A 14,857-nucleotide genomic window follows, 5' to 3' on the forward strand; every position below is an offset into this window, starting at 1 on the left:
GAAACTGTTAAAAAAAATAAAACGTATTTTGTCTTTACTCCCACAATGTTCACTCTTCATACACCATTGTTGGATAGAAACGTTGGAAATCTTGTCTTCTGTCATAAACTGCGGTCGATAGGAATCCAACGGACTCAGACGTCTTGAAATCAGACTGAATGTGAGAACAAGTCCACCTCGCTCTGCCATCCGCCGCCATGTTAAATCTCCCTCCAAAACCACGTCTCCCCTGAAGCTCGTACCTGATTTGTAAATCGCCCGTACAGACACATGTTTTATCGTACAGACTCGCTAGTCACAGTATCTGTTCATCAGGTCTTCCTAACGCTCAATATGCGATATCGAAACAATAGGAGCTTTTAAAGTACCATTTTTTTAAAATAGTTTGAAAGGAGTTCCACAGTATTTAGGTCTATTAAGCTCAGCGTAAGGAAGTCCCTTTGAAGTCATCACCATGGCAACCTTTGATCTAACGACCCACAGGTGTTCTCGTTAGGGCAGTTTAACAGACACGCAGACACTTACACACGCACACACAACACAGATGACTTCTGTCTCTCTGTCTGTTTGTCTCACAGACACACAGACACACACACAAACAAACAAACACATACACAAACACACACACACACAAACAGACACACACACACAAACAGACACACAAACACACACACACAAACAGACACATACACACACACACACACAGACACACATAAAGACATTTACGTGTGTTTTATATTGTGTAGTTGTCAACACTGTGATCATTAATAAGGTCATATGATATTTCATATACGTTTGTGTGTGTTCAGGACGTTCAGTAGTTTATTTCCTTAAGTCCACAGTCCAGTCTGCCTCTAATCAGTCTGCTGGCGCTCACTTGGTCACCATGACGACGGCAGCACACAGGTGCTTCATATCAGCCAATCAGTTTAACACACAAACCAACTCAAGTGCTTTGGAGGAGAGACGGGCGTCAGAAACAAAAGCTATATATTGCGACGTCTTACGGCAGTAGTAGCCACACTTTCAAAATTTCTTGCGAAATTTTCTAGTGTTGCAAATGTGATTGCATTATCAACGTATAACACAGAACTCCCACCTAACTTGAAGGTACAAATTCTAATGCCTCTGATTTTCCTCCTCAACTTTCTTCTTCACGGTACCAGCCGATCGTGAGTAAGTTGAGTCTCATTAAATGCTCTTTGCGAGTTGTCTGGAGATGTATCTATTCATTAGCTTCAAAAGGGTGTCATGTGTATGAATTATGCTAACAGGATCTAATTAGCAGATGCAAATGAGGTTAGTCAAAATTGTACTGAAGAGACAGAAGAAAAGCTCCATGGGATAGTTGGATCTCGACAGCTCACCAACCGCCCCCACGCTGGGCACCAAATGTGATGGTTCGCCCCTGCTGCTGCTCTATACAGGAGGCAGGACTGAACCATAAACACAGACGTGGGGAGGGCAGCTGTTCGGAGGTGTTCTCATCAAAATCTGATCTTGATAAGTACAGTGCAGCTCTGTGTTGTTGTCGAAACATTTTAAAATTTGACTTGGACACTAGAATTATTGGCTCTGAGCTTACTTTGGTGTCAGTAATGTGGTTGAATGTCCACTCGCACTGCTCTGTGCAGAGCCAAAAGTTACCCCCCCCCCCCCCCCGCATCCCCCCAACACCTCACACCTCCCCCCTCCTAAACACAAGCGCAGACATGCATCCCCCCCACCTCCCCTTTTCATCCCCGTCAAACAAGAAACAAGTTACACAACCAGCTGATGGAACTCCAGAATCCGGCGTGAAGAGGACTCACTAATAGCAGCCGCCCACAAGCTCCTGCCACTCTGACATCAGTGGCCCCAGACTGTGGAGGAGCTGGCAGGACTCGGGGAGCATGCCTTCTGGCCTCGGCAGAGAGGAAGGCCAGCAGGCTGCAGCGCAACACACATACCGTACACACACACTTCACCCTGCAGTGGGGAGTCACGGCTAAGCTATAGCTCACATGCACGCAGGGTGAGGGGGGGCGTGGAGAGGGAAGACGGGGGGGGGGGGGGGGGGGGGCAGCAACTAGTGACCCTGTTTATGGCAGGAATCAGAAAGCTACGCAGAGCAGAGATGGCTGTTCATTGGCATGAGTCGGATGGCGCCTGCCTAACCCCTGTGTTGAACCCCCGAGTCATGTCGGCCCTGCCAAGACTGGCAGAATGTCGTTAGTGAGCGATGCAAACTGGCATGAGTTTCAGCTCACGCTAAACCACAGTATGCCAGGTTGACTCAAATTGTGTAGTCCATCTCATCTATTATATCTGAGATTACTCTGGGACAATATAAAAAAAACAAACACAAAACAAAATGAATGACGTGTGCGTTCAAGCTGAAAGATACTAAAAACCTTTGGAGAAAACTCATTTTTTGGATGAATTATTTTTTGTTTGATGTCACTGTTTGATCTGCTGTATTCTGAGGAGTTTGTCCATTTGGTTTCTCTCTTCCCGACACTGAAAGGACCAGTCAGCCGGACGGACACTTCAAGAAAGATGCAAGTCTTGTATTTAAAGTCCCATCACTGGGCCGAGCTAACCACCAGCCACCACAAAGTCAGACCCCGTGGTATTGCGCTCGCTGGCTCGCGGTCACACGGTCACTCGGTCATGCTGCCACATGGCCAAGGCTTTCTGACACTTAATAGAACAGAGCAATCGTTGTGTTATCTCCTGCAATGGCAGGTATACAATTGTTTGCTGTGAATGCTCAGCAACATGAGCGATCGGTGCTCTTGCTAAAGCCCCTGTAGCGTCTATGAACTATAGAGCATTACGTTCTGATACAAACTGTGTGTGAGAACAGCCGGCCACTCTACACTACTGCCTCTACTTTTTGAACAAGATTCAGGGAAATCCTGTTGAGAAAGTGAAAGCGAAAATAGCCTTAGGGTGGTGTGAGACCACCCACTCACATCCTCTGCTCTGAGGTAACTCGCTAACTACCACTAACCACACAGGTGAACCTACATACATTGCCTCTCAAGCTAAACTAATTAAGAACTCCATGGAAATATCTTTTTGCGTTGAGATTCTTGCCTTTAGGCTTAGCGGTAACGTGTGATCACGCAACTGTGATTGTTCTTTTGAAGGACATCTCCTTAATTGTTTCTGACATCTAACAATTAACAACTCCATAGGCCACAAGTAAAAGCCCAAAAGCCTAACAATGCACATAATTAATTGCACTTTCACAAGACGTGAAAACAAAGCAAAAGCAGTTTTCTTCCTTGTTCATTTTGACTGCAGCAGATCCCCTGTCTTCACACCTCCCACGTTGGTTTAACGTGTTGCATTGTCCCCCACACAGCTATTCACGTACACACAAACACACACACACACACTTCAGAAACACAGAGACCCACACACATGCTCAAATACACGGCTATACAGGGACCACATCAGCCAGGGGCTCCCCTTTTGCCTGCCTCTGTGCAAAAGGTGTGACGGCTCGGTGTGTTGATGAGGGGGTGGGGGACATTCTTTAACCAGGGGTGGAAGGTTTTAGCGTAGTGTGTCCTCCTCTGTCAAAACTTGAATGTTGGCATCACTGGGAATCCCCCGAAGGACCGCCACATCAAGCAAACACGAGGTTCCTTGCACCGTCGTCAAAGGGTTTATGTCTTCTTTCCAAAAACGAAGACTCTAAAACTGCAACAAAAATGCTGTGAAACAAATTCAGAGTTTACTTTCTGAAATTAGAAAATAGTTGGACATTTTGCGAAACATGAGAATGAGAGTTCACATACAAAGTTTATATAAAATACATACAAAAACAAATAAAAATAAAAATGTCGCAAATGTAATTTACCTTCTTTGGGACACCGCTCTCGACCCCTGGTCCTGGTTTAAGACCTGTGTTTGTTTGAGCCACCTGCACATCATAAACAGTCTCTCCCTCAGTTTAGTCACTTGTTCAGAAAGTTGCATTTTCACTGAGCTGCTTCTGCATTGCACACAGTTCAGACTTGGCTTACAAATGAAACTCAAAGAGAATGAAAGGTGTTCTTAATGCATGCAAAATGACTGCAGCGTCATTTACACGCTAAACTATGCCGTTAAAAGGAAGCCCAATGCCAGTTTGTCAAACAACAAGGTGAGACATGAGACTTTATTCATTCTAATGAATCACTGTCAGCATCTGTTTTCCGTTTGGAAATTAAGGCCCCCTCTCTCTGACTTGGTCATGAGTTGAATCATCGAATATGTGCAAACCAAGTCAACCCCTCGCATTTTAATTGTTTCAAGTTGACGACAGGTTACGTTGTTCATTTCATGCTGTGTGCGTAAAGCACAGCTAGAAGTCGGATTTTTTCCGCTTCAATAGCTTCAACATACACCAGATTTTTGGACCGTTACCACTGGGTATGGGTCCAGCTTGTCACGGCTGGTCGGTTCTATCAAGGTCCACAACCATCGGATGAACCTCGAAACAAGCGCACCCCCACGTCAGACAGAATGTTTGGTCCATGTGTCTAGACCTCCACCATGTCTGACCCGCCAGCACAGAAGGACACACAAACACTCGACAGACGAGCATGAGGAACAAACACAGGCAGCCTCCTTCTCCTCCACCATGTGACTTGGATATGTATGCTCACTGCTGTTCGTAATTTCTTATCGCTGACACCCACCCTTCCACATCCACATATACACTTGTCAAATATGACACCTCTACCCACAATGGAGGGACCAGGTTATCCGCCCTCCTCTCTGACGAAACTGACCCAGCGTGGCATACACGAGTGGCCCTTGAACGTCGACGACTTCTGGTCCTAAAGGCCCTCAGACGGGAGGGCCTTTAGTCCTCGGCATCTCTCCCTTGCTCTGCAGTCAGAGGAGGAGACCAAACCATGGACCACTTCCATGATATGTGGGAGTCCCTGCTGTTTCAGTGGCTGCCAGGCAGGCAGCCTCTTCCCTCTTCCATCGGAGCGTTTGGCTCCATCACCGCGGGAGCCCATCTGATGTGGTCCCCTTCCCCCCGCCCTCCACCCCCCCCCACCTCCATCTGACTAGCGTCTCTCTCCGACGGGCCCAGACGGCTGGAGGGACGGAGCCGACGAAAGGGGCCGCAGATTGTTGTAGACCATTTACATGTAAATACACAGACCGGGCCTGGGTCTGGGTTCAATATTGAAGGTGTCCGCTGCACTGAGGTCCCTCTGTGTGTGCATATATGAGCGTGTGTGCATACGCGCCGGCAAGCGTATACGATTGTGTGCGCGCGTGCGTGTGTGTGTGTTTTCATGTATGTGCATGGCATGATCCAGTACATCTAAATTATACAGCTGCCAAATTGCTGCAAATGTTTTAATACAAAAGCATTCTGTGGTCTCTAATTATATCTAATGGCTGCTGGACGCATTTCTCCAGAGCAGGAAGAGGAGCCTTTTCAGAGGGATGATTTGGATTTGTATCAATTAGTTTACTATCTAATTGCACGATGCAATATAAGGAAATAATAATATTGATTTAAATGTCTCCAAATGTGGCCTTAACAGGGTTTTTTTGCGGGTTTTTTTGCTTGACAGACAGAGGCATCAAAGGGCCTTCGAGCACTGTGAATGTACCGTACCCCCTACTCCCCAGAGGAGACTGAAGATGCCGAGGCTACACCGCTGTATCACCCGGGGGGGGTCAACCTTAAGCCATTAATCATGTCTACATAACCTTCCTCCCACTAGCATATGCCTCTGGCTGGTAGACAGTAAGTCAGTTAGGGCTTTCCTCTGTGTCGCTCTAGAAGCTTTCATACCGGGAGAGAGAAGTGTTAAAACTCTACATTCTCACTTCTGACTCACTGATTTAACCACATTGAGGCAGGAGCAGCAGCAGAATACTCCTGTGGTGTAAATCTGTTTGTGTTCCCTGTCCCGAAAAAAAAAAAAAAAGAAGGGAAAGGAAGAAGAAGAAAAAAAAAAAGAGAAAGAGTCCTCCTGAAATGCAGTTTCTGAGTCAGGGTTAGCAATGTGATAAAAGCCCAGCTTGTTTGGCAGTAATAGTGCTGTGGGGAAGGACGGGGAACCAGGGGTGAGCTGGGTTTGGCTGCTGCGTCTCGGTGGCTGGTTGGTCCACCAGCTCCAGTGTGGGACCGTGTCTCTCCCCCTCTGCCCTCCCCTAACCTCCCCTCCCCAGCTCACCCCGACTCTCCTCGTGCGCCTGCCGGAGAGGGAGGCTTAATGCAGAGTCGATACAACTCCGCCACCCTCCCTTACACCTCACGTTCCAGGGAACACATATATCCCGTCTACGCTGTCAAACTTTTAGCACCTGCTATTTTGCTCCGGTCCCTTATGTCGATGCCTCTGGTGTTTTCAGAAGGATGGGCCGGGAGAAGTGGGTCAACAAAGGTTGACGCTAAAATGGGGATGAGGGTGAGACTCGGGCCATCGGAATTACCGTCTGCTGTCGGCTTCTTTCGTCTCTTTTTTTTTTCTGCTCGTGACGACACAGTGGGTGAAAGTAAAAGGGTGGATGTGTCGGAGTCGGCTCAGTGATCTGCTTCCCCAATTCAAAGACCAAAAAAAAAAACAACTCATCATGAAGTTAACACCCAGGCTTTCGGTAATGACTTTTTTTTAGTGTTGAATATGAAAGATTTGATGGAAATGAGCTGCATTTATTTCCCATTTTCTCAACATCTGGGAAACATATAGACTTGGAGGCTTTTGAAACTTCCATGTAGCGCCAGGAGATAATGCATTCGTGAGAGGATAAAGAGTCATATAAGAGAAGCACAGCTACCTGAAACGCGTGCTGTGGAGCTGCTGCGTTTCCCCACAGGCCCTGGGTGACACTTTCTATAATGCAGTAATCCAAAAATCATGTTAGCATGCCTCGGGGAATCAAATACAGTGAGTGCAATCCTATTTCCCTGAATGCAGCCAGTACACCTTATTTTTCCAAGATTTGTCTTAACACAGTGGATTATCATTGCCCCCTGAAAACCCTTCGCATCACAAAAGCATCGGGCTCACATATCCCCGGATACATTCCTGCAATAATCCACCGCTCCTTCCACGGGCCAGACACACACATACACACACATACAACATGGCAAATGCACGCACACATGCATGCATGCAGCAACATGCTGACATTGAGACTTATCTGTTGATATGACGCAAAGTAGCATCTGATGGTTTTATGCAATCTGGCGTACTTTAATGTATTTTGAGGAATTCAAACGTGCTGCATATATAGAGAGAATTCCCGCGGGTCTCACTCACTGACTGCTTGCAGATGGGGAAGATTCCCATTTCATGATAATTTGCTAGAATGACATGGGAAAGAGCCGACATGACATCAAACATGAATATACTTTACATATTCTAATGTTCTTTGAGTATAGGTTGAAAAAAATGCATTATGACAACAAAAAAAGAAGTGAATACAAATACATTTTGTGTCCAGGCTAGAGAACCTTGTGCTGTTTAAATCATGAAGAAAATGGCGGGGACAAGGAAATAAGAGGCAAGAAGAAAAAAGAGGGAGTAATTGATGAAAGCAATATGCACCCAAATGGAAATTCATGAAAGCTGTCACCTTTGTATCTTTGAAGACAGCAGCATGTCGGTAACATAAGCTTCCCTCGCGCGCAGGCTACTGCTTTGATTAAACGCTCGCAATCCCCCCACACACTGGAAAATATACTGGGGGACATCTTTGATAAACTTGTGAAATAAATTCTTTCCAATAAAAATGCTCTGGAGGATGATGATTTGCGGAGGAGCGCAGCGCTGGCACGGTGCACATTGCACTCGGTTCGTTTCCCAGCACCCCTCCCTCCAGGGGTCTCGGTGGCGAGGATCTCTAATGAGACTTGCGTTATTAATCCTTGCAATGGGGTACATGAATTCACTCCCGAGCAAAGGCTTCAGCAGCCACCTTGGCCCATAAAACCTGGAATGTATTCCTTTCATGTGCTCTGTTGATGATCTACTCTGACAACAATATGGTAAGACTTCCCTTCCCCTGTCGCGCGGGCCCTGGCCCGGGGCCAAGGAGGGTCATCTCAGACACACTTGGACTTTTATAGGTGGTCAAGAAACACGCTGACAGGTCACAAGTGGGAGCTCCTTTATGAGTAGAACCTAAACATCCACCTCATTTGGAATTAGTTTATTTATAGGTGGCCTGTAAATCACATTTATTTTGTTTTCTATATTGCTTTCAAATGGCATCTGAGTCTTTGGGGTCATTTCAGAAAAACCAACCTACTTTACTTCAGGCCGTTAAAAACAACAGCACTGAGCTTGGTGTCTCTCCACGGGCTTTGTCTGTGAAACATGGGCGTCAAAGTTGTGAAACAATCCGTGCAAAGGAAAGTTCACGTGCCTTGTGTCTCGCAGGTGGTGCGAAGACCAAATGTTCCCTTTAAAACACGTTCTCCTCACATGATTTATCAAAATGTTGCAGATCGTGCAAGGGTCCATCGAATAAGAGATTGCACTAATGAGGCGTTGACAGCTCAGGTGAGAGATGTGCAACTTTTGTTCGTCCTTTGAACTATAGATTTAGCCTCCAAGTAGAGAAGGGCGGCCGAGTTAAGCGAGCAGCACCTCTGCTGTGTGTGTGTGTGAGAGAGAGAGAGTTTGGTCATTGACACACAGACATATAGTATCTCATTCCTAATCCTGGATCAGGCTCACAGGCCCATGGTGATCCTCGCAATGCATACTTGTTCATTTTTTCCTTTTGCATCTAGAAGCATACTCTCTCGGAGCCTTTGGGATTCGTGGAAAAACGGACCTTCACAACAGTAGCTCCTCTGGAATTCTGCTCAAATGAAATTTTACATTTCACAAAGCCCAAAAGCTGCTCTGGTGGCACGTCTCGCTGTGTCCCCTGACGACTGGGGGAAATCAGGATGTGCTCATGGCTGCAGATAAGTGAGACTTTCTGAGACAGGGCAAAAAAAAATAAAATAATAGAATTGCTTTTTCTTTTTTCTTTTTTTCAAGCCACTTGGAAAAAATGCTTGATCTCCATTGTCGGATATTTGGTGTTCCCTGCCTCTGTGCGGCAGTCTGGGACGGCTCTCCGGTCTTTGATTGACAGATTGTGTGCTGTGTGCATGTAGCTCTGGTCCCCTGATGGCCCAGCAGCCAGCTCCACTGTCCCATTTATGACACCAGCCAATCTGCCTCCAGCCGAGACTCTCCCACAGCTTTTCACAGCTCTGTATCCCCATTTTCCCCAAATTCATCTCACCCCCTACTCTCCCTCCAGCTTACTTTAAGACGCACGTGCACAGACTGCCCACACACACACACACACACACACACACACACACACACACACACACACACACACACACACACACACACACACACGTACGCAAAGTGAGATGCAAGTGGAAAAAGTGAGAGCATGGATGCAGCTCTCTTACTTACAGTGTTGAGTTATTTGAATATAACCAACGATGGGAAAAGTTCCCCAGATATCCTGATGGTCGCTAGAGGGCGCTGTCGCCGTTCCCGCTGCAGACAAGTCCCCGTATGATGAGGTCCGGGGGCCGTACGAACGACGTTTGTGGTGCGACATGTTTCTTTGATTATATCTGGTTTCGGGTGCTTTCGATCTCTCTCAGTCGCTTTGCGCGGTTTCCGCGCGCGCGCGCGCGTGTGTGTGCGCGTGTGTGTGTGTGTGTGTGTGTGTGTGTGTGTGTGCAATTAAAAATGACTTTATGTTCAGTAAACAGATTTTATTTTTGTTCATTTCTTATTTTGTATTATAATAACTGTGACTATGTGTCTCTCTATTTTTAGTATTAATATTATGATTATTGTTTGTTCGGTAGTCACGCAGCAGACTTGTGCAGTGTTAGTGCTTCTTTTCTCTCAGACCTGGAGGCCTATCCGTTATTTTAATTTCAGTGGTTAAGGGAGATTTATTTACCATCATTTAAAAACGGCAGTTCCTCTTTTTAACCCCGTTACTTCAAATGCCAACAAATACAAACAAATATATATAAAGACATAACATAACAGGCTTTCAAAGAGCTCGTCCCCATTATGTAGTTTATTAATATGACAATTATTTCACACATTGCAAAGCTACTCAAACTAATTCAACGGTTTCATATTTTAAATCAATCAAATTAGGAAATATATCATATTTTCCTACAAATATGCAGCTACTTCAAAGGATATCTCTCATATGAATAAAGCATTTTTGGCGAGTTCATTGGTTAACATTTTAACAATAATTTAAATATCGCATTAAACTTTCAAAACAGATAGAAAAAAGATGCTTTTTTTTTTATTTTTTAGAAAATATAAATACGTTCAGTATATGAAGAGAATTAAAGCCCCAGCAACAACAATGCATTTGTCACCTGAGAAAAGGAAAAATAAGCTGCAATATATTTTTTGTGAAGCAGAGACAAATTAAATCAAACGAAACATAAAAAGCGTGTCTTTTTTTATTTCAAGCTGTCCTTTTCAGACAGTTATTTGTATGTATTTTACGGTGAATAGTTTTATTAGAGCCAAGACAGAAAACCTGGAAGTGGAAGAGGCGACGCAGGCCAATTACAGGAAATAAGGTGCACATGTGATTTCTCTCTCTTTCTTGACGTGTTGGGAGTGCTGGGGGTCTCCGCTGTGTGAGTAAGTGTGGACATAATCTGACGAGCCATATGTGAACGTACATTTTACGCCGAAGCACAGAGTGTATCAGGGAGCAGAAGCGGTGTTGTGTGCTTTAAAAGTCAAACGTGCAGAGACACCGGTTGTCGTTTCAGCCTCTTAGAAATGATGTTCCACTCATATTTGACAACAAACTGAAGCTATTGTTGAACTTGTAATTGTTTTAATCTCGCCACTTCGGTCGAGGATATACCCAGAACGTGAGAGTACAAACAAAATAAATGTAACGACACTGGCGACTTTTCTCCAGATATCATTTCCAGCAGACGCTTTCTAATTGAATTAGGGTAGCGCGACCATTGGCTGGTGCCCCCGCGTGCCTCTCCCAGAGCTCCTCCCTCTCTCCCTCACAATCAGTCGGGTGTGTGGAGAACTACATCTTTATAAGAGCCGCTGAACCTCCAGTGTCAAGCCTAGACTCTGATCCGCACATCCGCAGGCGAGGAGACGCTTTCACCTCCTTCCATCATTCGTACGGGAGGGAGGCGCGCAGAGAAACGACCAGGACGCCGGCGGTTGCGTCGCCTCTTTTTTTTTTGTGTTGTGGGCTGAGATTCACTCCTCTGGAAACTCTCTCGAAAACTCTTTTCATTGCAAGGTCTAAACAATGCAGTTAGAGAACATCCTTCCCAGCGCCAGCATCAGTTTACCCAAGACGTTTTACAACCTCTCGTCGTCGGACAGTGCCAACAACAGCCCGAGGCCATCATCGCAGCTTGACTACCAAGAAGTGGACCGGACGGAATCTGAGTCCAGCGGCGCCCCGAAGAAGTACCTGAGCGGCGTAGGGGGCGGGATGCTGGGCGAGGCAGAGGGGGACACTTTCGCAAAAACCGGGCCCGATGGGAGGAAAGGCTCCCCGGTGCTCGGCGAGGACGAGTTGACGAGCGGTCGACGTTACAACATAGACGAACTTGGCTCTGACAGATACTTCATCTCGTCCGCTCAGGCGAGTGCCGACATGGCGAGCCCCTGTTCCCTCTTCCCTTACGCAGGACAGACCGGCTCGGTGTACACCGGGTCCAGCGGCTCCAGGTACCCGGCTTCACTTCATTACGGATCCGTCCTGCCGCCCACAGGCTTCTCCTCCTCGTCTGTGTGCACCGGCCGGAGTCAGTTTAGCAGCGGGGGGTACCAGTTTAGCCAGGGTCCGGGCTGTTTGTACCCCTCGTACCCCGGGACGGGGACGGGGATTGGCTCCATGTCTCTTCCGGGGTCCGCCGCCGGAGCCAGAGCGCAGGTCTATCTGTGCAACCGGCCTCTGTGGCTGAAATTCCACCGGCACCAGACCGAGATGATCATCACCAAACAGGGCAGGTAAGCAGAAGGCCCCGTTTAAACAAGATAGACAGAATGTGCAATTCGTTTTCACTTTTACCGTCCGCCTATTTTTTTTTGACTCTTCTGATGACCACGGTCAATTTTACGCATGCCCAATATTTTACGCACATGATTCCTGTCATCCTTTTTGCGCATTTTGATGCGGGTTTGAACTTGAAAGTGTTCGTTTCTGGTGAATGGTAAATGTGCAATTATTTAAAAATCGAATACTCGAGAAGCACTTTGACAAATGTCCCGCATGACATGCCCGTGTTCCTGCTTTTATGAGCACAGCCGTTAATTATTCCTGTTTTTTCTTTTTCTTTTCTAGGCGGATGTTCCCATTCCTCAGCTTCAACATCACTGGACTCAACCTCACCGCCCATTACAATGTCTTTGTAGAAGTTATTTTGGCTGACCCGAATCACTGGCGCTTTCAGGGAGGAAAGTGGGTCACATGTGGGAAAGCAGACAATAATATGCAAGGTGAGTTTGGAGATTTAAGAAAAGTAATTTGACTCCAGCAAATATGTAATTTGTTGAATAAAAGAAATCTAAAAAAATAAAATAAAACGTGGTTGGAAATAAATAATGCAGCAATGTCGTATTCAGCGTGTGAGACTCAGATTTGGGTGTCAAAGGTTAAGATTGTTTGCAATTAAAGACGGTTCTTTTTAATTATTCCCCAATTTTTTTTTACTTTTTTTTTTTTTTTTTTTGCTAAATCTTTTAAAATGTTTTATTTTGTTGTGTTTTAATGCAACCATTTAGACTCCTGAGAGAATCAACCCTTTTTTAAAATTGATATAACCAGATGGATTAATTTAAAACATTTGCTTCATTTGATTGATGGATAAGATGCATATTATTAAAAGAAAATTAATATATTTCAACATCTTTTTTTAAAAAGAACCTTTTAACCTTATTTCAATAAATTCCATTAATCCGTCTTGAATCTTCTGTCAAATAATGTTTTCATTCAAATAACCCAAACTAAATAATGTTTGATTAATCATTAAAAAAATCTTTAAGATGATTCAAATCAGTCGTTGATGCATAATGTCCAGAAGCAGGATATCATTCTTCTCTCTATTTACCATATTACTAACGGTGTCATTTTAATTTCAGGTAACAAAATGTATGTTCATCCTGAATCTCCGAACACTGGCGCTCACTGGATGAGGCAAGAAATCTCTTTTGGCAAGTTGAAGCTGACCAACAATAAAGGGGCCAACAACAACAACACACAAGTAAGATATGGATTTCTGACATGCTCCCAATTCTCTATTCATCCTCATCATTTCAGATTTTCACCAATTAAAATTAGTAACGTGTGCATTCTAACTTTTGGGCATAATCGACATCTTTTTAAAGATATTTTAGGCCCCCATTTTATTTTGAATAAAGAGCACAAATGGATTCCTGCAGCCTGTCGTGTCGTCCCCGGCGTTGCCCTCATCACACTTCTCTCCTCTGCAGATGATCGTCTTGCAGTCGCTTCATAAATACCAACCGCGACTGCACATTGTGGAGGTGACGGAGGACGGGGTGGAGGACATGAGCAACGAGGCCAGAACTCAAACCTTCACCTTCCCAGAGAACCAGTTTATAGCCGTCACCGCGTACCAGAACACGGATGTAAGCACTGGAATGCTACATTATTGTAGAGTTAGAATATATTCAGCTTTTTAGAGGCCATGCATTAGTTTAGTCATTTAGTTGTGTGTAAAATTATCTCTCACATTATTAATGCAATATTTCTTTTTTGTTTGTTTTAGATCACCCAGCTGAAGATAGATCACAACCCTTTTGCGAAAGGGTTCCGGGATAACTATGACTCGTAAGTGTCTTACACTTTGAGTCCGTGCGGTCGCTCTGTTTTTTCCTGTGTTATGCTGTTTGACGCGCGTCACGGAAGCTGACTTTTCTTGTTCTCTTTTTTTTTTTGTCAAGCAGGATGTACACAGCCCCGGAGAGTGACCGGTTGACTCCGTCCCCAACAGACTCCCCTCGCTCCACCCAGATTGTGCCCGGCGCCCGCTATGCCATGCAGCCTTTCTTTCAGGACCAGTTCGTCAACAACCTGCCTCAGAACCGCTTCTACGCCAGTGAGCGGGCCGTCCCCCAAACCAACAGCCTCCTCTCCCCACAGAGTGAGGACATCGGCGCCGCGGCCTCTGCCCAGCGCTGGTTCGTCCCCCCGGTCCAGCAGCCGGGCTCCAACAAGCTGGATCTGGCCTACGAGAATGACTATTCCACCAGCAGCCTGCTGTCCTACGGCATCAAGCCCCTGTCCCTGCAGACGTCCCACGCCCTCAGCTACTACCCAGACTCGGCCTTCGCCTCCATGGCCGCGGGCTGGGGCACCAGAAGCTCTTACCAGCGCAAGATGACCACGGGCCTGCCCTGGTCCCCTCGTCCGAGCCCCCCAGCATTCCCGGAGGACCAGCTGGGGGCCACAAAAGACAAGCTGCCCGAGGAGAGCGCGCCGCCCGCCTCGACCTGGATCGAGACGTCCCACTCGCTGAAATCGGTGGACTCTAGCGATTCCGGGGTGTACTCCGTGGTGTGCAAGCGGCGCAGGATGTCTCCTGGGGGCTCGAGCACAGAGAACTCCCCGACCATCAAGTGTGAGGACTTGACCACGGAAGAGTACAAGGACAACCCAAAAGGCATGGGTTATTATGCATTCTACACAAGCCCCTAAGACTGTATTTATGGAAACTACATATAATTCTTTTGTTTATTACTGCGTGCTCTCCATTCCTTGTTAATGTCTGTTTTCTCTTTTCTCTAAAGGTGCCAAAGCTTAGTGTTCTCTTCCCCCCCCCTCCCATACC

The 14,857-nt window shown here is 46.1% G+C and overlaps 1 protein-coding gene across 1 annotated transcript; it reads left to right on the plus strand.

Moving 5' to 3' along the window:
* Window positions 1–11,120: 11,120 nt before the first annotated feature.
* eomesa (eomesodermin homolog a) lies at window positions 11,121–14,857 on the plus strand. The gene is made up of 6 exons (XM_068575094.1): window positions 11,121–12,014; window positions 12,349–12,503; window positions 13,146–13,267; window positions 13,497–13,655; window positions 13,796–13,857; window positions 13,974–14,857. The coding sequence occupies exons 1-6, from the start codon at window positions 11,305–11,307 to the stop codon at window positions 14,722–14,724; spliced, it is 1,959 nt and encodes a 652-aa protein (XP_068431195.1). The 5' UTR covers window positions 11,121–11,304; the 3' UTR covers window positions 14,725–14,857.

Source organism: Clinocottus analis, unplaced genomic scaffold (assembly GCF_023055335.1).
Source record: "Clinocottus analis isolate CAN_PGR_092001 unplaced genomic scaffold, fCliAna1.0.p SCAF_14, whole genome shotgun sequence".
NCBI lineage: Eukaryota > Metazoa > Chordata > Actinopteri > Perciformes > Cottidae > Clinocottus > Clinocottus analis.